This window comes from Eublepharis macularius, chromosome 1 (genome assembly GCF_028583425.1).
Source record: "Eublepharis macularius isolate TG4126 chromosome 1, MPM_Emac_v1.0, whole genome shotgun sequence".
Lineage (NCBI taxonomy): Eukaryota > Metazoa > Chordata > Lepidosauria > Squamata > Eublepharidae > Eublepharis > Eublepharis macularius.
In genome coordinates this window covers 230,211,725-230,237,199 of record NC_072790.1, presented here as the reverse complement: position 1 = coordinate 230,237,199, position 25,475 = coordinate 230,211,725, and the positions used below count along the sequence as shown (strand labels likewise).

At 45.0% G+C, this 25,475-nt stretch overlaps 2 protein-coding genes across 3 annotated transcripts; one reads left to right on the top strand and one right to left on the bottom strand.

The window, feature by feature from the left end:
* Positions 1-413: 413 nt before the first annotated feature.
* Positions 414-6,598, bottom strand: KLHDC9 (kelch domain containing 9). 2 transcript variants are annotated; one of them, XM_054992220.1, is made up of 5 exons: positions 6,546-6,598; positions 3,182-3,697; positions 2,823-2,991; positions 1,581-1,779; positions 414-804 (listed from the first exon to the last, which is right to left on the bottom strand). In XM_054992220.1, exons 1-5 carry the CDS (start codon positions 6,596-6,598, stop codon positions 638-640), a joined length of 1,104 nt encoding a protein of 367 aa, XP_054848195.1. In that variant the 3' UTR covers positions 414-637. The 2 variants fall into 2 exon arrangements, with proteins under 2 accessions (XP_054848195.1, XP_054848187.1); XM_054992212.1 differs by having other exon boundaries at positions 3,182-3,702; positions 6,546-6,563.
* A 1,725-nt stretch (positions 6,599-8,323) lies between these two features.
* LOC129329366 (V-type proton ATPase catalytic subunit A-like) lies at positions 8,324-25,138 on the top strand. Its single transcript, XM_054978909.1, has 15 exons — positions 8,324-8,428; positions 10,086-10,201; positions 12,697-12,825; positions 13,107-13,321; positions 13,673-13,810; positions 15,819-15,970; positions 16,564-16,726; positions 17,575-17,683; positions 18,180-18,302; positions 19,594-19,708; positions 21,559-21,622; positions 21,709-21,912; positions 22,333-22,427; positions 24,119-24,290; positions 24,750-25,138. Exons 2-15 carry the CDS (start codon positions 10,120-10,122, stop codon positions 24,840-24,842), a joined length of 1,854 nt encoding a protein of 617 aa, XP_054834884.1. The 5' UTR covers positions 8,324-8,428; positions 10,086-10,119; the 3' UTR covers positions 24,843-25,138.
* The last annotated feature ends 337 nt before the right edge of the window (positions 25,139-25,475 follow it).

The window sequence follows — 25,475 nt, the reverse complement described above, 5'->3', positions numbered from 1 at the left end:
CGATCTTAGAGGCATTCCCCCTTTTCTCTCACGTGTTGGAAAGCCTCTTTAATGACGTCTGCTGCAAGATATAAATATGTTACCTAGAAATAGGAAACAGTGCTTTCCCCCCCTTCAAATTGATCATCTAGATTTGATTAAAACCCATTTGTTTGGCTAAGATGTTTTTAAAATGGGCAATAGCCCTAAAAGCAAGAGAAATGACACAAATTTAGATCAAAAAATTCAGATTTTTTCATTGTAGAGTTAGAGTTAGCTGGGCATGCAATTTTCTATCATCTCCAAACCCAAAGCATTGAGTCAGTTCATGTGTGTGAATCTCAGGTGGATCAGCTTTAGATTTTACAAACCATCGGAGAGCAAGCCTTAAACTGGATAAAATTTTATTTCTATATTTGAAATAGTTTCTCCCCCTAAACAAGGCATTTTCTTTTTGGTCAGCCAGTTGGATCAGCCCTGCTCCCCACTCCTCTATGGAAAGACCGGAGAAGCTTGTTTGACAAGCTCTGTATGCGAGGAGAGAGGTTGGCTTTTATTTCATGTAAACAAAGGGCAACCTTCCTCCTGCTGAGCTGGGGGAAGCACTTTGGCAAACTTGAGATTGGCGGTTCGCTTGAACGACGTGGGATCATTGACTTCACAAAGAGATATCTAAAGTGCAGATCTCTGGGCATGGGGTTCTGCCATCTGCTCCAAACCCTCCAACGAGGTAGAGCTTGTCGTTCCAAAGGCAGGTGCGATGACCAACTCTCTTCTGGGCTCGGCTGGAACCAGGAAAGTGGTACCAGGTTGCTGGTGAAGACCCTGGATGTACAGAAAGTGTGTATCTAGAGATTCTTGGAAGAGCATCACATTTCTCGCTTGCAGAATTTGAGTCCAGTGGCACCTTAGAGACCAACAAGATTTTCAGAGTGTACGCTCTCAAGAGCCAGAGCTCCCTTCTTCAGACACCAGGGAGCTCTGACTCTCAAAAGCTTACACTCTGAAAAATCTCATTGGTCTCTAAGGTGCCGCTGAACTCAAATCATGCTGTTCTACACAGACAACACAGCTACCCACTTAAACATTCCACACTTAACTCCCTGGGCTAGTGGGGTGCAAAAGAAGTTCCTAAGTGAAGACTGTAGAGGTGTGGGGAAGGGTGATCTAAACTATGTTGGCATGCAGTTTGTGCCTCTACAGGAGGCAACTCTGGCCAACTTGTAGCTTGACAATCATCACTCGCATCCTCCTCTTGACTTTCAGAAAGAAAAGGTTAAGTTAGGGATGTAAAATCAGTTTTGAAACAGGAGTTTGAGAAGCAGCTTGTGCTATGAAACCAGCCAGGCTGTTATGGGGTGTAGGGGGAGGAGGTCTGAGGTCCCACTCTGAGCCTGCCTTCTACCAGATTGACTATGTTTCTACAGGACCTTTTGCAACACAGAGAATTTATAAGAAAACCACTGGGAAAAATAAAAGGGCAGCTTTCTTTCCTTGTCATGGATTGCCTGATCACCTTCGGGAGGAATTTTGAGAAGCACTTGGACGCTGAATGTGCCCTCTCGGAAGGGGAAGGGCTTTCAAATAACGAACTCCCTTACGTGTATCATGGATGTAGAGGTCGTTGCAAACAGCATCCCTGCCTCTGGATAAAGTCTCCCCTCCAAAGATGATGGCAAAAGGACCCACTACAGTGCAGGACTGGTGCCGCAAGCCTTTGGGAGCCTGCTGGGATCCCTTTACGGTGCTGACCAAACGGCCGATCTTTTCCGACAGCTCAGGAGCATGGACAGAATCGACCTGAGGAGGAGATAGGTGGGAAACTTCTGAGGAGGAAGCTACAGAAGTAGAAGAATACCCTTAGGGTTATACACTTAATTCTTAACTCTCCAAAAGCAGGAACCTACCATTAGGTACAGTAGCTGAAATAGCAGCCCAAGTGGGTTGAAAGGAATAGCAGGGGTGAATTACTAAAGGAAATACTCAGGTGGGATACTGTGTGGGTTGGTGAGGAGGGACTGTAGAGCCAGCAAGCTAAGGAGGTCTGAGACTGAACAGCAACTACACGGACCTGAACTTCACATATTTGAACTGATATATATGCTCCAACTGTTTTGCTTGGTCCCTCCCTGTTTTCTGATATTTGTCCTTAGTAAGAGACTCTCTTGTTTTTGTCTTTTGGGGAAGACTTTCTTCAGGTCTCAATTCCCTCTGTAGGGTCTCTGGATCTCAGAGAGTAGAATCTCTGACATCAAGGCACAAAGGTACCCTGCAGTGCACAGCCTACCAATTCACACTCCACAACTGCTGAGGTCTGTTTTGAAACACAGTTCATATACATTAGAGCAATGGTGATGTAGTTTTTTCTTTAAACAAATCCTTCTCACTCTTAATTCCATGGAAATTATTAACTGCAGAATAAATTAACATGGCACCCAAAAGGCAAAGAGAAGACAGTGCTCATTGGCATGAGAAGAGGGGTCTTACTATCAAGCCTGTTCTTATTAAATTTTGAGGCTACGGTACCAGCTGGAGATATAGTTTCAGCTCTCTTATTTCAAGGGTCCAATTCACAAAGTTGATTCCTGTTATGACCAAGACAATGTCCATGCTTGCCTCTAGCCAGGACTGTGGTACCTGTAGCTGGTACCTCGTTGCTTTCTCCCAAGAATGTTGCACCTAACAGCCTGCTGGAAGGATTTGTTTGGGGATGAATGTGAGAGTTTATAGGGGGAGAGATTTCAGGTTTTCCATCTAGATTGCCTTCAGGTATCCAAATGTGTCTGCCCAAGCCAAACCTTAACACTGGTTGTATCCAGGATCCCCCATATGCAAACACTCACATGAATTTTCCCTTTTCCCCACCGTCCAGCCACATCACAGTCAGCAGAATCACGTCCACCAAACACCATGAGTTTGTAGCCGCTGCTCTTTCCTCCAGAGCCGGTATCGCGCAGCAGCATTGCAGAGTGCCCGGCTCGAGACGCAGTGCGAGATTCTTCTTCTCTGTACCTAGCAAGCAGAGTGGTACACAAGGATTACTTGATTTCCATACCCACTCCCAGCCACTGCAGGTTTATAATTGGGGGAGAGGTTAACTGGTTTTGTTCATATTTTTAGTAGTCACGCCATAAACTTCCCTGGATATATTTTATAGAGAAGCAGGATACATGCCTTTAAAAGAAATAAATGCATAAAATACCAGTAGGTCTTGGTGGCAGGGTTGACATGCAATGTGTAGATACTGGCATAACGCCGCTGTGTACGCAGCCCACCCTCGCGGCCCACCACCCGCATCTCGTGGTCCGATAGCTTGGTGCAGGTGTGGCTGCTCAAGCCCACTGGAGGTGCATTGGAGGATCCCGCTGTCCAGCGTTCCCACTGTGCCTGCTCAGCATCAAAGCTGCACACATCCGAAACCCTTCGAGAGCCATCCCAACCTCCCACTATGCACAGCCAGCGATCTCCCAGAACCACAGCCTCGTGGTGGCTGCGGCGGTACCCGCATTCAGGAGCAATCGTTTGGATAGTCTGAAGAGATGTGTCAAAGGCCACCACATCTCCGAGGGGTGGCTCCTGGGTCTCTGGCGACTTCAGGCCCCCAAAGATCAGCAGCTTCCCTTGTACCAAATTGCATGAATGGAAACCACGGGCCACGAGGTCACTGAGCACAACCGGGTTCCACTTCCAGTTGCTGCTGGAGGCTGTCATACCAAGTCTGACCTGCAGGGGGCAGAGCAACAAAGGTAGATATGAAATTAATCAATTGGTACAGGCAGCCTTGCCCGTCAATGAGAGCATACAGTAGCAGAAGCACTTCTCAGGGCAAGGCAGAAATTCACAAAGGAACGAGCAAGCTTTCAAATTCACTAGAAAGCTTCGTTAGACTGGATGTTAAAGAAAAACAAAAGGCTTAAGGTTTTACAAATAAAGCAGGGATATGCTTGTAATATTTCTATTCTCATATCAAAGACCACTGCCTGAATGCCTCCCCCTTACAAACTGCTCACTGCTTTCATTTACTCTGTAACATCCTTCCCTGCCATTTTCAAAACAAACAAGGTACTTTTCCTCTCCCTTTTTGGTCCCTATCTTCTATCGATAATCTCTTTCAACGAGATGTTTTAAGCACAAGGTGTCAATATAATAAACTAGAATAAAATGCATAGCAGAATAAAATAGTTCAATACTCATATAAAACCCATCTTGATAGCATCTTAAAGAAATAACTATTGCCAAATATTAGGCAACAGATTGAGTTCTTAACTAGACTGGTATTCACTAAGATCACCCTGAATTCAGCAAGAAGTTGATATTTGATCAATATAGGCATATTCCAGAGATCTTTATAGCCCATTGATCCCAAAATAACATGAAATGACAAGACATTCAATCTGCAGACCTTGAAAGCCTGTCTGTAACTAGAGATTGTAAGAAAAGTACAATAAGAGGGTTGGAGAAGGGAAAATCCTTACTGCAGAATTAAAACATAAGTGCCACATAATTGTCTGCTAATATGGCCCTCTTTGGTTAATTGCTAAAAAAGTAAGAACACAATCTACATAATACTTTTAATTTACTATTAGTATTTATCATTAAAAGTAAAAGCAGGGGCCCTGGTTTTTCAAGATCAGGGACCAAAACATTAGGCGTGTCTACAGTAGCTAGGGTAAGTTGCAGCATATAGAAGGAGCCTTGTGTTGTGAGAACACAGACAGACACTTAGGTTAGGGTGGTTTGGATTTTTTTTTTAATATCCGGAGAATTCAGGACAAAACTTAGCAAATAAATAAAACATTTTATTTCCAGCTTATCTTTTTTTGAGCAGTGGTACAGTTAGATAATTTTAGACTTGGGGCTAATGCCAGGTCTTCTGGGAACTCCAGATCTCAGAATGCAGTGGGGGGAAGGAAGTGGAGGAAGAAAGATGGAGGTGAGTTGAGCAGAGCTTACCTAGGCCTGTATTTGCCACACCCCCGTCCTCCACTAGAACATTCAGCAAGGTGTAATAGCTGGGGATGGGGGGCGGGATTCTAAAAGAGAGCCTTATTATGAAAATTGGGGATTGCAAGTCTGTCCCCTGATTTAATCTAGAAAATGTTGGAGGGCTTTGTAGGCTACGATCTCCAATCCAGCCCCGATAGCAGATGAGACCACTGCTAATCCATTTAATCATATCTAGGAAAATCCCCTCACCAACTTGTAGTTTTGCTTAACATCTATCCCAGACAAGAGTTCTATTGAAAGTTTAGTTTAGTTTCTGGATTTGTGCAAACAAAGGTATGCGTTATGATGTGGACGTGAAGTGACAAACTAACGTCCCTACGTTATTCATTTCTGCAAAAGCCACCATCTCTGCTGTCCTTCTGGTCCAGCTCCAAACTGTATGGGGCAATACAATAGCCAGATAAAACAGACAGAGCTCCTTTCTCCTTCATTGTTGTGCAGAAGAAGGAATTTTGGTTTCTTTCTCCCCATTTCCTGCAGCCCTGCTTGATGGTATGCACTTTTCAAAATCCTCTACACAGTAGTTAAAGGAACAGTAGGCTAGTTGTCCTCCTTTCCATCTAATCAGACACTACAGTGGTAGGGCATCTGCCTTCCACACAGAAGACTCTAGGTTCAATATCCCATGCATCTCCATTAAAAGGATCTCCATTAAAAAAATTAAAAGGATAGTAGGTGATATGAAAGACCTCCATTGTCTTGCAACCCTGGAGAGCAGCTGACAGTCAGAGCAGTTAATGCGAATCTTGATAAGCTATGGATCTGATTCAGTAGAAATCAGCTTTATCATGTTTCATTAGGCTATAGGCCTTACTTGCTGTTCCAAAATTCTTACATAATGAATCTATGCCTACCAGGATCAGACCATCTGCTCATAACAGTGGCCCTCTGGAGACTGGTGGGGTGGGCCTTACTCAAATGGTATCCTATGGTTCCATGATGTCACTTCTGGCTGTGCAACCATAGAGTTTCAGGAGAACCCCAGAGTGTCCCATGATCCTGAGACATCGTATGCAGTTACACATCTGGAAGTGACATCGAGTCATTGTGGGATGCCATTTCATCTCTCCCATTGCCCCCCTGCTGTGCCATCCTATCAAGCAGAAGTGGGGGGGGGGGGTGAAGAAAAATGGCAGGACATTGCCCACCAAGGCACCACCCTCTGGGAGTTCCACAAGCAAGGCCTTCCTCTGCTGTTTACCCCCTAATCTGGTGTTCAGAACTAAGCTGCTTCTGAACTTGCAGGTTTCATTTATATTTCTTTGGTTTTTAAAATAATGGTTCTCCCCCCCCCCCTGCAAGAGCTATCTATATCTATAGATATAGATCTATAGATATATATATCTATATATATAGATCTATATAGATCTATATCTAGCTATCTATTCTAGGCTGCACTAATTAGTCCGCCTGCACTAATTGCATATCTACAGACTACATTAAGGTGGTCCTGTTAGGTTTTGTTTTTTCAGTTCTGTTATGGAAATGTTGCTCCAAACCAGAACGCTGACTGAATTTTTTTGTGTGCGATAAAGGTAAAAACATTAAAGCAGGCCTACCTTAAACGAGGAAACCACTGCAGAGCCTGGTTACTTGGCAACCGGGAGCCCATAGCAACTGTACTGGTGTGTCTTGACAACAGATTCTGCCGCTACAGAGAAAAGGCAGGCCGGGCCAGAAAGCATTTGCTTAGTGTGGTAAAGTTTGCATGAGCATAAATAACGGAGCGGGGTGGTGGTGGAGGGGAGGATTAGGTTTGTTGCCCACATAGCAGCATCAAGAGGAATCTGGAAAGCATTTTGAAGCAAGCAGAGGAATAATAACTGGTGACAGCAGAGATTAAAGAGGGGTGGGAGCGAGGCAAATGGAAGTCATAATATTAAGTAAGGGGTAGGGTTGGATCTCCTTAAAAAACGAATTGAATCACAATTTAGTGTCCCTGAGCTTGTGGAGAGTTCCTTCCCCCTCTGACAGGGAAAAAACGCACACACACAACCTAAATTGATGTAAAAGCAAAAAGTGCCCCTAAGCATGTTTATAGTGTTCTCGGCAGGAGTTAAAACAACTAAGGAACTGACCAAGGTGTGAGCACTCTCACATAAACATCTCCTTCCTAGATTTTCCATCTTTCTCTTTTTACTGTTTGACCTGGAGGATAAAATTCTTGCCAGAGGCAAATAGGATCCAAATAGACCAGACAAAGATCACTGTATAAAATACGAATAACAGACTCACACGGCCTCAATTTGCCTCATAGCTGTATAGGATCTCCTTTATTTGTTTATTTATTTATTTAGTTAGTTAGTTAGTTAGTACTTTTTTTATCCCACCCTTCCTCCAAGGACAGCATTCATCAGTCTCCCCTCCTGCATTTTATCCTCACCACAACAATCCTGTGAAGTAGGTTAAGCTGAGAAAGAGGGACTGGTCCAAGGTTATTGAAGCAAGCTTTATGGCAGAGTGAGTTTAACCCTCTAACCACTCCCCCCCTCTGTTATTAGCATTATAAGGGAAAGTATTAATGCTTTCAAAGGAGTCGTGGCACCTCAAAGACTAACTAGATAGTTATGGCCGAACTTTTGGGTGTGTATGTTTCCATTTGCCACAGAGCTCTTGTTCATGGAAGGTGCTGCCACAATAAATCTTGTAGTCTTTAAGGTGCCTCAAGGTTCTCTAAACTGTTGGGTGATAGGTCTTTTTTTCTTAGCTCGGCCCTACTATATGCAATAACTGCTTTCAAGCTTGACAGGAAGAAATTCATAAGGAGACATTTTCCCCATCTGATAGCTTGTGTTTGTTTGTTTTTGTTTGCTCTTTAAAATTAGTGATATTTTTGCACTGGAATCAAGATCTTGTACCATTCTAGAAACCATGAAGAAGGATACCAAACCCTGAAACAATTCATGCTCAGAATTCACACTCGTTACATTTCACCAAGGGGAAAATAGGGACATTATGAGGTACCTGCATGCACACGCGCGCACACACACACGCTACTCGAACCACTTCTCATGTGTAGAAACAGAATATGAAGTGATTCAAGCAGAGTTTCTGACTTTCAGCCTAACTCTTTATGGTATCTTTATGGTATCAGGAGGATCCTGCTCCAAAGCACAAGGAAAGAGGCCAAGCTGTTGATAGTAAACAGAATGGATGTTTGCTGTTGCGTCTGAGGGCTTTGCTCTTCCAATGACCTCCAGCTTCTGCTGAGCTCTTTGTGGCACCATCAGGTTGGAACTAGTTCCAGGGCAGAAGGCAACCATGCTGTACCTGTTTTCTCTGCCACTTTTACTGTATGATCACTTCCTTCCCCTCCTCAGAGACACCACTCCACTGAGCCTGCTTGCAGATCTCTCCAGAGCAGAAGGAAAGGACGGGGTGAGCTAAGGATCCACTCACAAGCAGGGTTTTCTACTACTCTCAGGCATTGCATTTCCAAAGGGTAAGGCCAGGGGCTTGGCATGCAGAACGGAGGGGAGGGAAAGGTTATATACACACATTTGGAACAAGGTTGCCAAATGCCAATATATTTTTTTCTTGGCTACTATGCTTTTAATAGTTGCAGAAATTCAGCCACTAAAGCTTTCCCTGACAAAGAACAGCTTTGCCTGCAATTTTATAGGATCCCTCTCAAAAAACAAAGTTGGCAACCATAAGATATAGAATCCTGTATATGACTCACCTTAGGTGAAGCAAATCTCCAGAGGCTCTAGAATCTGAATCTGTAAGGGTTGATCTGCCACAAAATCTGATCACTTTGAAAGCTGGCATGATTGGCCATGAAGCTTTCTGGCTTAACTTGGGCTTTATGTTCCCTATGGCTGTAGAGCTCAGTTCAGCACCAACTATGGCTCTTTTTTAAAAAGGGGGAAAATATCTTTATGTTAAAATATGTTGGAGGGATAGGTGGGATGCCAGAATAAACAGTGTGTGATGGGAATGGCAGGCAAAGATTTTTATGGGACTAAAGGGCTTTTTAGAGATGCTTTTATAGCAGCCCTAATACCCCGAACTAGCCTGATGTTATCAGAGCTCAGAAGGGATGAGAGACCACCAAGGAAGACTGAAGGTACTATGCAGAGGAAAGCAATGGCGAACCACCTCAGCTCATCTCTCGCCTTGAAAACCCCCAAAGGTGGAACTGCATGTGGTTGCCATGAGCCAGTTGCAACTTGATGGCATTCTTTACATTAGAGATCCATTACAGAGAGAGCAATGAGAGAGGTGAACAGGTGCCAGTAATCCATGCACAGATTTATGCCCGTGTACTAAAACAACTATGCAGAGATGTGTGCCTGTGAATATTGATTACCTATTGTAAGACCTTGTGTGTGGCACTTTTAATATAAGACTCGCAACAACGAGTGTTTGAGCTGTGGAAACTTTATGGATTATTTATTTATTATTCGATTTATAAACCGCCCATCCTCAGGGGCTCTGGGCGATTATTACTCGCAAAGTCCGTTATTTTCAGTTATACAAATGTGCTTTCATATATTGGTTCTTTGTTAATCTCTTGTTCTGAATGTTGATATAGTAACTTTTTACTATATTTTACTGGCCCCCGGTCGAACCTATTTCATAGGGGTAGTTGTGAGGATGAAATGGACTAGCAGGAAACTATGTACACTGCCCTGGGCTCCTTGGAGGGAAAAGGGATATGAGAGAAAAATACCAAAGGCTGTGCGTGGCCCAGTTATCTGTTGTGACCCACCAGCTAAATTCTACAGACGGATAGGAAGGTTTGTGGTAAGCTGCCTCTGTGGGAATCTGTCTTCCTATACCTTTTTATCCCACCCAGGGCCGCATATATTTATTAATTTACTTCATTTAAACCCTGCTTCTCTCCTTAGTGGGGACCCAAAGTGGCTTACATTGTTCTCTTCTCCTCCATTTTACCTTCACAACAACTGTATGAGGTAAGTTAGGCTAGGAGTGTGTGAACGGCTCAAGGTCATCCACCAAGCTTCTTTGGTAGAGTAGGGATTCAAACCTAGGTCTTCCAGATCCTAGTCTGACCTATGCCACATATAGTTCCCCCTTGTCATTTGCGTCTTTCTGTCTTTTTTGTTTTTGTTTTATATTTCCTTTTGATGCAGGCATTGTTCCCTTTGTGATTGCCCCACTGGAGCTATGGAATTCTCCAAACTTCCCAAGATTGGGGATGCAGAAAATGAGAGTTTGCTGGGATTTGTGCATGGTGTCTCTGGACCTGGTATGTACTCTGTTGGCTAGAAAAGTATACCCTTACAACATTTCCCAAATGAAAACAGCAACACGTGTATTTGTAATTCCCCAACGATCACATCATGTACCCCCATTTTACTGGTCTTAATCTTTTAACATTTTACTGTTTACTGGACGTTTTCTATCTGTGATTCATGTGGATTTTATGTTGGAAACTCAGAGGCCTTTTAAATAAACAAATAGATAAAATGATGGGCCAAGGAGAGAATATTGAACATATACAGTGACTTTTGTAATAAGCCAATTGAGAATTGTATATGTTGAAGTGACAGAAAGAAGGCAGTCAGTAGAACTGCTACTTGGGAGATTACAGCTGTGGTGGGAGAATCTGTGGGGCAGGGAAAATTTAACTGATGTTGTGCCAACACCATTGTGCCAACACCACCATTATGTCACTTCTAGTGTGACACCAGAAGTGACATCAGCACATTGCAGGTTTCCTTGATGCAAGGATGCCGTTTCCAGGTTTGTGCTAGAAGTGGCATAACAGTGTTGGTGCGATACTAATTTTTCCTTTATTTTTTCTCCCACCACCCTGCTAAATGCCATCGAGGGGGAGAGGTTGGGGAGCTGCCGTCAGAAGGTGACCCAGCAGACCTTCTTCTCAGTCTTAGGGCCTAACTGCATGTTTTGTTTTTCCTCAGGTCTGTCTGATCAAACATCCATTGTGAGTTCTGTGCTTAATGCCACACACATGTGGGCTGAATTTGGATCAAGAGACCACAGCATGTGGAGACAGAGGGCTCTTCAGCCTTCCCCACTGTTCTGTTCCCCTGATCTGAAATGGGCCTGAGGATGCTATTTATCCTATTGGGGGATACATGAGTTGACGGGGGTTCACATAGGTTATCCCAGTGGTGCAAATAGTGCCCTTTGGGTAGTTTCAGGTTGGGAAAACAACATGGGGGAAAGGCTCAGACTCTCTCCTCTTGCCCAGTGTCTCTTGCCCAGGATAAAGTTCCCAGCATGGAATTTGCAATATGTTTGATCATGCAGGGGAAGTATAACTTTACCCTTTAGTCACAAAGCAACATCAGTCCAATATCCTTATGTTCTAAGAGCTGTCATAGCTGCCCTTTCAGTCCTCAGCAGTCCCAGCTGCCTTGCTCCCCCTTGCTATTCAAAGTCTCTGCCTTGCACCAAGCTTTGTTTGAGAACCAAGGAGGTCTAGCTGTTTAAAAACCTTTACTGCCCAGTCCCCCAATGTATGGGATTGTTACTCCAGTACATAAAATGCCTGCCATCCTGTTCCCCCCGCCCCGCCCCCCCATTTATGTTTTGATCCTGGCTGTCTTGTATGCCAGAAGCTTGGGGGCTTGTTTGTGTATTTCATAAGCAAAAGCCAGTGGCTTTGGGGGTTTCTGCTCCCCCTGCCCCAGCTATCCTATACAGAACTGATAGAGTTTGGTCAGCACAATCCCGTGATTTTTCAGTGTCACTGGTAGGATTTTCTAAAACAGTTTAAATCATGAATAAAATATCTTTTAAAATCTATTTTTAATTAATCCTAGAGAACACAGATAATTGGGAACAATCCATAGTAAATAGGCAGAACATCTGAAAAAGATTTTAAAAGTGTATTGCTAGCTAATCCTATTACTCACAAAGAGTCTCCTGGGAATGGATCCAAGACTTGAACATCTTGGCACAGCCTCAGAAGCCCCCATTGCCTTCTCTTTAAAAATGTTCATAACCAACAGAAATGCCTTTCACTGTCTTTCCAAGCCTATTTCAATATCTGTGAATTATTAGCACCAGACACTGCACCTGAATAAGAACAGCCCTTTGAAGTTCAGAAGTTTTTACCTGTTTATAATGAACACCATTATTAATTAATTCTCACTTTCTTAATACATCTTTGATCTTCTTTAAGAATCCTACCAAGGTCACAGTCACTGGCCCTTTTCACACTGGTTACCAGGACTCGCAACGATGCGGAACATCGCGCTACAAATGTGGAAAATCGCATTTTCTCGCGTGAGATTTGCACGACATCTCGCAAATCTCGCGCAAGAAAACGTGATTTTCCACGTTTGTAGCACGATGTTCTGCGTCGTTGCGAGTCCTGGTAAGCAGTGTGAAAAGGGCCACTGAGAGATTTCTTTTCAGGGTCACTGGAGCAGAAGAGTGTTAACAACCTTGAAAAAGTCACCCTTAACCAGGAGCAAAGTCAGGTGGGTGGGCAGATCAGGTCAATGAAGTTTGGAGGTATACCAGTTTCAGGAAGCACTAACCATCACTGGTTTTTGTTAACAGGATTTTACCCCCTCTTTTCTAACTTGAAATGGAAGCTGACAAGTTGCAAATTTTATAGCCTCTTTGTTTTTAATATAGTAAGAAATCAAGGGAGGGTAAACCAGGACTGCAGGTGGGACACTCCACTCACCGTCCTGATTCTGGCGCCGGCTGGGATACAACAACCCCCTGCATAAGATTTCTCATTTTCTTCTCTTCCGTTGCCAGTGGTGATTGCCTGCAAGATGTCTGGGGCTGCCATGTACGAGCTGGTACGTGTTGGCCATTCTGAGCTGGTAGGCGAGATAATCCGCCTGGAGGGAGACTTGGCCACTGTCCAGGTGTATGAGGAGACCTGTATCCTTCCTGAAAAGTTTTGTTTTCTTCTGCTTTGCTGACTCTTTGATTTCTTCTCTATTTCCCTTTGATTTTGTTTACAGTCCTTCCCCCTTCCCCCTACAGGGCAGTAGTTAATGTGAAGGACCTCTATTAAAGAGCACTGTTAGTTCAGAGTGGATAATACTGATCTTGATGGACCAAGGGTCTGACGATATAAGGCAGCCTCATATGTACCCTCTCCTTGGTTCCCTGCCTCCCTCTTTTGTACATCAAAAGCTTTTCCTGAGCATTTGTCCTAGCGGGGGTGTGTGTAGGGGATCCTGTGCTGCGGACTGGAAAGCCACTGTCAGTGGAGCTTGGCCCCGGCATCATGGGCTCCATCTTTGATGGGATCCAGCGTCCCCTTAAAGATATCACAGAGCTAACCAAGAGCATCTACATCCCCCGGGGCATCAACATCTCAGCCTTGTCCCGAGACCTCAAATGGGACTTCAGCCCAAGCCCAAACATCCGGGTAAGAGCCAGAAACCTAGTCAAGTTTATGGTAGCCAGGTTTTAGGACTTGATGAGCCATTTCTGTTCAATGTTTATATAGAAACAGATCACCAGTTCTACTACTGAGGAAGGCCTAGTTCTGAAACCAAAACTTAAAATGTACCATCACGCTTTATGAACATTGCCCACATAGGGAGCCATCCCAAGCAGGTCTACTCAGAAGTAAGTCCCATGTTATTGAGTAGGGATTACTCCCAGGAAAGCATCCTCAGGATTGCAGCCATAATCCCATTAGCACAGTCATAAGGATTAGAAACTTGACTGTTTTAATGCTGTTAACATTTCTCTCCTCTCTTCCTCTCATTTTTAGGTTGGAAGCCATTTAACTGGTGGGGATATTTATGGAATTGTACAAGAAAACTCTCTTATCAAACATAAGATTATGGTGCCACCCAAGTGCCGGGGCACTGTGACTCACATTGCCCCAGCTGGAAGCTACGATACCTCGGTAGGATGTTGCGCTTGCAAAGGTCAAGTTACTAGGTGTGGGGGGGGGGAGAGGAAATGGGAATGCTTGGTCAGTAGCAAATAATTTGCTATAATTAGCCTTCAGATTTACTGGGTAAGAACAATAGTAGGCAGTCTGATATACAGGACATATCTAGAGAAAGGAGGACATTGAAATACTCTAGGATGCCATTTTTAAAAGAAGTGCAACGTACAGTCGATCTATTGGCTAGGCTTATCAACTGAAAGCTTTTTGTTCTCCCATTAAAAAGTTTTCTTTTTTATGGGAGCCTTGTGGCACCTTAAAAACTAATCTGTTTTTATTCTAGCATGAGTTTTTTATAGGCTAGAGACCCCATGAGCATTAGTCCACAGAAGCTTATGATAGAATCATATATCTAATTCTGAACTGGGAAGCTCTGCATGCGGATCATTAAATCTGCACACTGGGATCAGGTAAGGAGTAGGGGGATGTTTGTGCAACTCCTGGGTCAGCCTCAAGTCTGCACAAAAAAACAAAAGAGGTGTGGATCAAAATTTTAAACTGTTAAGGTAGCAGAAGAAATGGCCTCCATTTTGAGAACATATTCCTTCTCATGGGGGCAATTGTCCCATGCAACATAGGATGAGTGGCCTCCTGCAGACATTCTCGGCTGGGGCTGGGTACCTTTGTCAGCTATCTGGTAGAGATGCTGATGTTAGTGCCCACAGCTGTGTTGACTCACTGCCCGCCGCTGGTGAGGAGTGGCGTCAACATGCATATGTTGGGAAGATGGAGGCAGCAGTGGGCAGGCTGGCTGGGTTAGTGTGGTTAGTGTGTCAGACTAGGATCGGAGAGACCCAGGTTGAATCCCCACTCTGCCATGTAAGCTTGTGGAGTGACCTTGGGCCAGTTATCTGGTCAACAACAACAACAATAATAACATTTGATTTATATACCACCCTTCAGGACAACTTAATACCCACTCACAGCAGTTTACAAAGTATGTTGTTATTATCCCCACAACAAAACACCCTGTGAGGTGGGTGGGGCTGAGAGAGCAAGTGGGCAGGTGAGTCTCCTGCTTGTAAAAACATATTTGTCTTGAAAATGACTCAAGACACCTGTTTAATTTTGCAGCAAGACACTAACATGGCTACTCCTCTGGAATTATTACTCTGATTAATCAGACAGCCAATGAAAAAAGACCAATTATTTTTAACTAGCAACAAAGCCCATTGTAGGAAAAAATACAACGGCTCTAGAAAGGGGAGGGCGGGCAGGCAGACATTGCCTCCTCCTCCACTCCTGATCCCAGCTGGGTGAAGTTTGGGGCCGGGCATTGCCACCTGTTCCGCACTGATCCTGGCCAGTTGGGGGCGGGCATTGCCACCTGCTCCACGCCTGATCCCAGCCGGATGAAGGGGGGGCAGGCAGGTGAGCCTGATCTCATCAGAAGCTAAGCAGGGTCAGACTTGGTTAGTAATTGGATGGGAGACCTCCAGTGAAGACCAGGGTTGCTGAGGCAGGCAATGGTAAACCACCTTTTTTAGCCTATTGCCATGAAAACCACGCCAGGTGTCGCCATAAGTTCGCTGAGACTTGTCGGCACTCTCCACCACCATTATGACAGCAGGGTGAGAGTGGTGCTGAGAGAACTGTTAATGGCTTATGGCTATCCAGTAAGTTTATGACTGAGGTAAGATGTGAACCAATGTGGTTCAATTGGTTAACGTGTCAGACTGATATTTGGGCAACTCGGGTTTGAATACACACTCTACTTTGGGTGACCTTAAGCCATTCACTCTTTCTCTCTCTCTTAGTCTAACCTACCTCACATGGTTGTCTATGTGAGATAAAATGGAGGAGGGGCTAATGCTCCATGTGACAAGCTGTTTTGGTTTCCCACTGGAAAGAAAAGTGAGGTATAAATATTCAGATAAACCACTGGCCTCCTAGGCCACAACTCATGTGCTTAACCATGTCATGCTGGCTCTGTCTGTCTTCCCCTCTCCCCCGTCTTCCCAAGGATGTGGTGTTGGAGTTGGACTTCGAGGGAGTGAAGGAGAAACTGACGATGGTGCAAGTGTGGCCTGTGAGGCAAATCCGGCCCGTGTCAGAGAAGCTGCCGGCCAATCACCCATTGCTAACGGGCCAGAGAGTGCTGGATGCCCTTTTCCCGTAAGCCTTCCTTTCCTGACTCTGTTGAAGTGCAAGCAAAAATGCCATCAGGGTTGCCACCTTGTCATTTTCTGGGGGGCTTCCAACCCATGCTGGCCCAACCATAGAGGCAAAGGGGGCCAGCCTGAAGCTGGCAAACAGAGGGAGAGTGTGAGGGGTGGGAGGACCTTCTTGGCCTGCATTCTCCAGTGCCATGACATCACTACGTAGTTGATGGGGTGCATGATGTGATCACAGGGGAATCACAAACACACATGTAGCTATCTTCATTTGGGAATTGTTTGGAGGGTGTGCTTTTCTAGCCAACTGAGTACATACCAGATCCAGAGACACTCTGCACAAACTCCAGCAAATTCTCATTTTCTGCACCCCCAGTCTTGGAAAGTTTGGAGAATTCCATAGCTTCAGTGGGGCAATCACACCACTCCTGTAGTAAGTGTACCAAATTCCCCTCCAGAAGTGGCAGAGGTCTGTCTTTGTTGGGGGAACAGCAATTCGGGACATTGTCTCAGATTGTCTTAATTCTCATTCCCATTGAAGAAACAGAGGCAGAGTCTCTCCATATTCTTTTCTCCTTTCCCGTGTTCTCACAGGTGTGTTCAAGGCGGCACCACAGCCATCCCAGGAGCCTTTGGTTGTGGCAAGACAGTCATTTCACAGTCGCTCTCCAAGTACTCCAATAGTGACATCATCATCTATGTGGGCTGTGGAGAACGGGGCAATGAGATGTCAGAGGTGCTGCGGGACTTCCCCGAGGTGAGAGTCACAGGGAAGTGGGTGAGGAATCTTCATGTTGCCTAAGGCTGGCACAAACGTATCCACCCAGTATTGCATTTGTCTTGATGGATTATATTGATTAAGAGCATCGGTCCATCTAGCCCAGTGCTGTCTACTCTGAATGACAGGAGTTCAACAAGATTGTTTGGCTACAGTGCCAGTGCTTGGAGCTGAAATCAAGAGAGATGGTGTGGTATAGTAGTTAAAGTGGCAGACTAGAACTGGGGGAGACCTAAGTTCAAATCCTCACTTAGCCACAAAGCAAACTTGGTGGCCCTGGCCATTCACCCTCTAGTCTTTTTCAGCTGCTACATCCGAACATACCAGGAGGTCTGGCAACTGTGCATATCAGGAGGAACAGCTGCCATCTGCAATGCCTTCAATATGTGCAATTGCCATGCTGCCTGAACAGGGGCAACATGTACAGCTTCAGTTCATGTGAACCAGAACCACGAAAAATCTAGCAGTCGTTTTGTGAATGCTAAAGCTGTATGTGTATGCAAAATACATATGTTGCCTCCATTCAGACAACGTGGCAACTGCATATAGGAAGATTCATGTGTGCTTGGGAGGTTCTTCATATTTGGAGCTGTAATGTCTGAAAATGACTTCTTTCACTGCCTAATCTGTTTCACAGGGTTGTTATGAGATCAAGTGAAGGAAGAGAGAACCACGTAAACAAGCTTTCTGTAGGAAGCCTGGCTCTTTCCCCAGTCTCTTGCTCCCCTACTTCTCCTCTACAGTCTCCACCAATTTCCCCTTCGTGGTTTGTTTTATACCCCTACGATATCTTCTCCAAACACTCAGCTTTCTCCCCTTTCTCTTAGCTTACTATGGAAGTGGATGGCAAGACGGAGACAATCATGAAACGTACCTCGCTTGTCGCCAACACGTCCAACATGCCCGTGGCTGCCAGAGAGGCCTCCATATACACAGGTGTGGCTGTTCTTTTCTTGTCCAATCCTAGGCAATAATGGGCTCAAACAGACAAGATGAAGATCACACATACCCATTCTGTCCATAAAATGCTAACCAGCCTTCTGCCTTGGAACCATGCAAGGAAGGGAGAGAAAGGTTCATCCCTTCTGTTTCATAATTCAACACAGCCTCTCCTCTTCTGCTATTAGCATTTTAAAGAAGAAATCATTATGTACCCTTCAGAAAACATCTGTTTGGGATAATATTGGAAATGAGTTGCTGAACTATATAGTATGATCCAGAGAGGGTCTTACAGTCTTATGTTCTTCCTTTATTTGAGGTAGGGAGGAGGCTTTCTTCTAGATCAGTTTGAGTGATACGATTGTAGTGGGTTTCTTTTCTTTTCAATGACTTCTCATGGCTTGGTTCTGTTCTTCATTTCCTCTTAAATTGTTCTCTTGCCATGTTGTTCTCCTTTCTCATCTGTCAACTGCCCCCCCCACCCCCTCCACAGGGATCACCCTTTCAGAATACTTCCGTGACATGGGATATCACGTCAGTATGATGGCTGACTCCACCTCCCGCTGGGCTGAGGCTCTTCGTGAAATCTCTGGGCGTTTGGCTGAAATGCCAGCAGGTAACCATTATCATGGTTTGAGTCTTTCTCCCCCTCACCCTGCAAGACCAGGGATTTATATAGGCTGATCAATCAGTTTCCTAGGCAACAGGGGATGGACTTCCTGCAAACCTTCTGCTGATCCGGAAGTGGCCTTCTGCTGGCCCAGAAGTGACGATTTGCTGACCTGGATGTGACATTTTCACAAACCAAATGAAATGGTTCGCAAACCTGGACATGTTTGTGAAAGTTCGTGGTTCGTGAAATATGATGAACCACAAATCGCATGGTTCGGTTTTTTCCCAGTTCATGCCCATATCTATTCTTAGCTCCTTGTATGGCATGTGGAATGGCCCCTGCAATCCTATCAGATCCACAGAGACCATTTGGCTCACATCTGGCTGATGTTGGTGGTGGCAACAGGTGAAGGTTTGCCTACCACCATCTGGGTCTGTGCTGGGAGGTCCCAGGTTACTGGGCTCTGCCCCAACTGTTTGTTGTGCAGAAAGAGAGAACAGGTGAGGCTTAGCTCAGCTTGATCCTGTCAGGGGCCTATTGGAAACTTTCCCAGTAAGTTAAAGGTCCAGTCCTGGACTATGCTAAACTGATGGCAACAGTTTCCTTTAAAAAATATTCAAGAATGTTTAATAGAATTATTACTCTCATGATGGTTGGACTTCCAATACAACATATACAGCTGAAATATGTACTGGAGCTTTAAATATCTGGATGGGCAGTTGCTGTGAGGAAGGATGGAAGAGAAGAGGTGCACACTGCATTTTGTGCCCATGTGTATGAATTTCATGTGCCTGTACCCTAGAATCAGGGGGCTCCCAATTCCTGCCCCCCATATGCATATGTTCCAAGGCCAAACTAAACATGATGGGGGCAAGTTCTAGTACGTTTGTGTGTTCTGAACAAGACAGTTTTTAAAAACCTGACCCAATATCTTCCACAAGTGGCTCCCCTATTTACCAGAGGATTGTCCCTGGTAAAGAGGCATCACTGGAGCCAACGTGAGTACCCCCCCCAAACCCAGTTGCACAAAAGAAAGTAGCCAAAAGCTCTGGCAAAGGTACGTTTTACAATCCTTCCAAAAAATCCAGACCACAGTCAGGGCCCTGCTTGTAGCTGCCAGATATGTTTACCCCATGCCACAAAGGTACATGAACCAGTGAACAAAGGCATGCCAACTTAGTGCACTACAGTGACCTCAGTTTACAAAAGGGATCCTATTTTCAGTCCTGAGAAAGCTCCTTTTGCTAGCCTGCTTGAAATTCCTGACACAAATGTTGTCCCCTTTTGATTTCAGACAGTGGGTACCCAGCCTATCTGGGTGCCCGTTTGGCATCTTTCTACGAGCGAGCTGGGCGTGTCAAGTGCTTGGGCAGCCCAGAGCGGGAGGGGAGCGTCAGCATTGTCGGAGCGTAAGTTTTCTTATCTCCTCCTCTTCTCATCTATCTGTCTAGCTGCAAAGTCAGACTAGAAAGGAGGGAACAGGAGAAGCAAAAGTGATTCCAACAAAGGTGCTAAGCCAGCAAAGATCATCGCACAGATAAACTGTCTGGCTATTATGCAATTAATTGATTACATGTGTCTGTTTCAACACTTCAATCAAAACGTTGGATGAAGATGACAGGCAGGTTTCTGTGAAGTAAGAGAACTGATTTTAAAAAAAAGATTGGAAGATATCTCTGCAGAAAATGTTCTCTTCTGCATGGAGACCGTAGCAGGAGTACACCTGACCTCCAACCCCTCCTGGCCTACATCTGACATCACTGGATGTCCTAGCAGGGGTGTAATGTTCAAAGACATTACACATGCAATCTACTGTGCATTAGCCAGTTTCAAATGGTCCCAGATAAAATCCAGGAAACAGCCATATGCTCTGAGGCGATACTATCCTTGATCGACCTCTGTCTATGCCAGCTTGATAGAGTGCACTTTTTAAAAGCTTAGGAATTCTGTACAAACAGCTGAAGGACTATGAAGGGTTAAATTTTCACAGAAACAGAGAGCCTTGAGTGACAGGTAGCATAAGCTAAACAGAAAAAGACTTCTGGGGATGCTGGGGAGAGGGGAGTCTGATTTCAGCCCTAGCTGAGAGGAGTTGAGTACTGACAGTTTTTGAGATTTAGCCCTGACTGAGAGCAGTTTAACATGGACAAGAGAACTGGGGGAAAGTTGGCAAGGAAGTTTGGGGAGTTAGCACAGAATCCCATTTGGGCCAAAGGAAGAGGATAGATCTTCTAGTGAGAGGATAATTTCCCAACCCAGTCAAACAGGAAGTTATCTCTGAAGAGTGAAGAGATCCCTGGTCTGGTGTGGTTAGAAACTGCCTTTGGAGACCTTAAGGGTCAATTACAAACTCAAGACAAGTACTGGTGTTTCAAGAGAAGGAGTTTGGGTGCTGGAAAGAGGGTACCAACCTTCTGGAAAGCAGAAAAAGTAAGAGAATACTCAAAGAAAGTGTACTTGAGTGTTTGGGGAAACACTGGAACAAAAGCCTCTCAAAGTAAGGATTTAAGTAACTCTCATTAGTCTGAAACATTGGGCATTAAGTTGTTCTGAAGGGTGGTATATAAATCAAATGTTGTTGTTGTATTGTCAAAGGCTTTCACGGCCGGAGAACGATGGTTGTTGTGGGTTTTCTGGGCTGAATTCCGTGGTCTTGGCATTGTAGTTCCTGACGTTTCGCCTGACGTTTCGCTACACCTCTGAAGATGCCAGCCACAGCTGCTGGCGAAATGTCAGGAACTACAATGCCAAGACCACGGCAATACAGCCCGGAAAACCCACAACAACCATCGTTGTTGTTGTTGTTGTTGTTGTTATTATTATATTAAACATAAAAACTAAAGTCTGAGGATGTACTGATTTTACCGCAGAGTTATCTATATTGAGTTACCTATATTAAATATTAAATATTAAATAAAATATTTATTATTTTTGAATTTTAAAACACCTCTAGTGCTGTTTAAGTTGTTGATGGCCATTTCCACACGGCTTACCTTGTTCTGAAAAACAGCGAAATCTCGCAAGAAGACGCTGTTATCGCATCTTCTCGCGTGATTTCGTGCAATAACAGCGTCTTCTTGCAAGATTTCGCTGTTTTCTGGAACAAGGTAAGCCATGTGGAAATGGCCTAAGTCTAAAAAGGGGGCGTCATAGCCAGCTACATGTGTGATTTGTCCTCTTAGAGCTGGGTAGAGCAGCAGGTCCAGATTTTCTGCTGAGCCTTTGCTGATGCTTTGCTTCATTTTCCATGTGCTCTTAGGGTGTCCCCTCCTGGTGGTGACTTCTCTGACCCAGTGACCTCAGCAACCCTGGGGATCGTCCAGGTAAGTCTCATTTACCCCTGCCAGTTCTTCTGTTGCACACTGCCCTGCATGGTCCTGCCAACTGCCTTCTTGTGGTCCCAATCTAGGTCTTCTGGGGCCTGGACAAGAAGCTGGCCCAGCGGAAGCACTTCCCATCCGTAAACTGGCTCATTAGCTACAGCAAGTACATGCGGGCACTGGATGAACACTATGAGCGGCATTATCCCGAGTTTGTCGCCTTGAGGACCAAGGCCAAAGAGATCCTGCAGGAGGAAGAAGACCTGGCAGAGATCGTTCAGCTGGTTGGGAAGGTGAGGAAGAGAAAGGAGACCCCCTGGAAGTAAAAAAGGCATGGGTAGAAGATTTAGGGTGGACAGAGTTATGGGGCAGGAGCAGCTGGCTGAGGGTGAGACTAGAGGCATGCTTTGTGGGCCCTAGTTTCTTTGCAGACCTTTGTCCCCTCCATCCTGCAGCCCAAATTAACCAGGCTGCTTGAAGATCCCCTTACTTGCAATGCAGAAAGAGGCAGCAAATGTGAGCAAAATGCTTTGCCATCAACACTGAGAAATCACAGTCCAAGCCTGACCTCTCAGGGGAAGGGCACTGGGTATCGGGTGAATTGTCAGGGAAAGGAAGTCAGACCAGTGCATGTGACTGATCCCTGCTGGTTGTCTCCTCTCCCTCCCACCCCACTTTTTTTCCTGGTTATGTCTTTTTAAAAAAACATCCAGGCCTCTCTTGCTGAAGCTGACAAGATCACCCTTGAGGTGGCCAAGTTGATCAAGGATGACTTCCTGCAACAAAATGGCTACTCTTCCTACGACAGGTCAGCCGGCTTCATATATCGTGTCAGCCTTTGGGCAGGAAGCTGTCAGTAGAAATTACTAAATACATTTAAAAAAGCAACAGAAAATCCATTTGAGAACGTACAAAATGCTTTCTCTCCTCTTGGCATCGGCCTCAGAAGAGCTTCTCCAGGCTCCTTTTATTTCCTGTATTTATGGAACCTGCGCCCATAGGACACATCAAAGATTCCTGCTTTTAGTGTGGCTGTAAGATGACAGGACACCTGTAAGGCCAACCTCTGCCCAAGTTCCACTAAGTACTGTAGTGCTTGTGTCAACGAGGAAATGCTCCAGGCCAAGCCTACAGAGAACGGCATTCTCTATGTAGGGTTGTTGATCTCCAGGTGAGATCTACAATTATAACTGACTAGCAACAAAGACTGTTGGGGGGAAAAATACAATGAGCACTAGAAAACTTATTTGGCTGCACTCCACAGCGGGCTGAATCGGCCCCAAATCAGCCTGATTTGGGCTAAATTGGGCTGCTGCAGAGCCCGGCAGTGCTGCTGAGGGGATGCAACAGGCCTTGGAGCACTCCTGCGCTCCACAGCCACCCAATTTGGCCCCCAATTTGGGTGGCTGTGGGGCCCGGGAGCACTGCTGGGGGTGGTGGAGGAAAGGGCTCTGGAGCATTCCTGTGCTCTGCTGCAGCTGCCCAATCTGGCCCCGATCTGCCTGGCTGTGGACCCAGGAGCAGTGGAGGGGCTGGAAAGGTTGCTAGACCACAGCTGCTCAATCCAGCCCTGATTTGGGCCAGATTGGGTGTCTGGGCCCGGGAGTGGGGATAAAAGGTGAGTCATCACCAATATGGCTCATCTTTTAAGTAGGAAGAAGACTACACACATCAGTTCCCCTGGAGAAAATGGCTGCTTTGGAGAGTAGTGGGCTCTATACCTGGCTGAGGTCCCTCTCTCCCCAACCCCCACCCTCCTCAAGCTTCACCCTCAAATCTCTAGGAATTTTCCAGTCCAGAGTTGACAACGCTATCCCTATGGCATTCCTCTTACATTGCACAGGTAATGCAATGGGCTTGCAGATAAGTCAACACTTTGATGGGGACAAATGTTTAGAATTATATGTTTAAAAAGATATGTATTTATAAAACTCAATGGCCTCTCTGCTACAGAACTCTCAAGACACTGGGCAGCAGAATCCCAGTCAAAAACAAACCATTAGGCAATCAATGGAGGGAAAGGAACAGACCTCAAAGAAAAATCTCTCCAGTTAATTTCAGTCAAATGCCTGAGACAGTGAAAGGTTTGGCAACATGGCTCAGATCTGGCAGGGAGATGGACTGGTGACTGACCACTTAGTTTTGTCTTTCACAGCCAGAAACAAAACTTCAAACTTCTGTCCCCTTTGGTGGTTATGTTCTGAAGGGGAGGCTCCTTCTCTCCATCTCCTTCCAAAGAGGTACATTATGTCTGGAAGCCATCAGCCACAAAAAGTATGCATTTAAGCAAGCATTTCCTTGCTTTAGCTAGAAAAGGGAAAGGGTCACATTTTGACTTAACAGCCATAGTCAATATGCTGCGATGTAGGATGGGAAAGAAGGTGCCATTCCAAACTGTTCACCTGTCCTTGACAGGCCTGTGTGTTTTGATTTGCTTGCTGTTCAGACATGGCCTCTTCACTGTGTCCCCCCTCCTCCTGCTTCCCCATTCCATTCCAGGTTTTGCCCTTTCTATAAGACTGTGGGCATGCTCCAAAACATGATTGCTTTCTACGAACTGGCCCGCCACGCGGTGGAGTCCACAGCCCAGTCCGAGAACAAGATCACATGGGGTCTAATCCGCGAGAACTTGAGTAACATCATGTACAAACTGAGCTCCATGAAGTTCAAGGTAAGCTGGGGAGTGGGGGGAGCACATTGTCTTTTGACCTCTGGCTTGTAGATCAGAAGAGGCCATGAAGTGGCAGCTGGTGGGGCTTTCTTTTTCCATTTACACTCATCTCTTGTTGTTCACTGCTCAGCCTTTCCTTTCTTCCTTCCTTCTGAAGGTCACCCAGCAAGCTTTTATGGCAGAGCCGAGTTTCAAACCTGGCTCTGCCAGATCCTAGAACACACTCTAACCACTCCCTCCCTCCCTCCCTCCCTCCCTCCCCCCTCTTTCTTTCTTTCTTTCTTTCTTTCTTTCTTTCTTTCTTTCTTTCTTTCTTTCTTTCTTTCTTTCTTTCTTTCTTTCTTTCTTTCTTTCTTTCTTTCTTTCTTTCTTTCTTTCTTTCCCCAAAGTTAATCCATCGTTTAGCTTTTTTTTCAATGAGCTTGCTGGTCATAAATTTTCCTTTGTTTCTTTACCCAGGATCCAGTGAAGGATGGAGAGGCCAAGATCAAAGCTGACTTTGCCCAGCTTAATGAGGAAATGCAGAATGCGTTCCGCAACTTGGAGGACTGAAAGGAGAACAGGAAGAAGTTGAATTACTTGGATCAGGACTTTGCCCAAGTGGTGGAGTGTCAGTCCCAGTCCCCATCAAGAACTCCTGTTAAATGCCCCTTCTTTATAGGGGACGCTTGGCTGGGATCTGGCATTACCAAAATTCATTTGGAAGTATCAATATGGCAGCTTGGGTTGGTTGTAGAATCCCAAGCAAAGCAGCTGGGTGCTGGGTGCAGAGTTTTGGGTGTGAGTGTGTATTTTAAGTCCATGAAATCTAAATTTCATAGCCTGAATAAATTAAGCACAGTTATTTATTGGGCTTTTTCTTAGCAGTTCATTATCTATTTGTTTCTTTAGGAAAAAATTATGCTGCTGCTCCATGAAGCTGCCAAAGGTGGCTTACAAAATAAAGATAACACAAACAGAATGTTAAAAGGTATTAATTAAAAAGCCAGTATTAAAAAAGCCCCAGCTCATTGTAAAATTATAGACCATAAAAACAGACCACTGACAGGTTAAAACCAGTTTCCCGACTAAAATAATGTTAAAAATCACCCCCAAGTAAAAGCCTCAGTGAAGAGAAATGTTTTGGCCTGGCACCTAAAAGAATGCCAGGAAAGCCCTAAGTGAATGAATAGTAAAGAGTCCAGT

Excerpts from the sequence above, each read along its gene's own strand:
- KLHDC9 (XM_054992220.1), bottom strand. The coding sequence starts at position 6,598 with ATGGGCTCCCGGTTGCCAAGTAACCAGGCTCTGCAGTGGTTTCCTCGT. Across the intron at positions 2,992-3,181 it reads CCTGCCACCAAGACCTACTG|GTACAGAGAAGAAGAATCTC; the intron begins GTATTTTATGCA and ends TCTGCTTGCTAG. Across the intron at positions 805-1,580 it reads CCTCTACATCCATGATACAC|GGTCTTCACCAGCAACCTGG; the intron begins GTAAGGGAGTTC and ends CTGTACATCCAG.
- LOC129329366 (XM_054978909.1), top strand. The coding sequence starts at position 10,120 with ATGGAATTCTCCAAACTTCCCAAGATTGGGGATGCAGAAAATGAGAGT. Across the intron at positions 10,202-12,696 it reads GCATGGTGTCTCTGGACCTG|TGGTGATTGCCTGCAAGATG; the intron begins GTATGTACTCTG and ends TTCCGTTGCCAG. Across the intron at positions 24,291-24,749 it reads TGAGCTCCATGAAGTTCAAG|GATCCAGTGAAGGATGGAGA; the intron begins GTAAGCTGGGGA and ends TTCTTTACCCAG.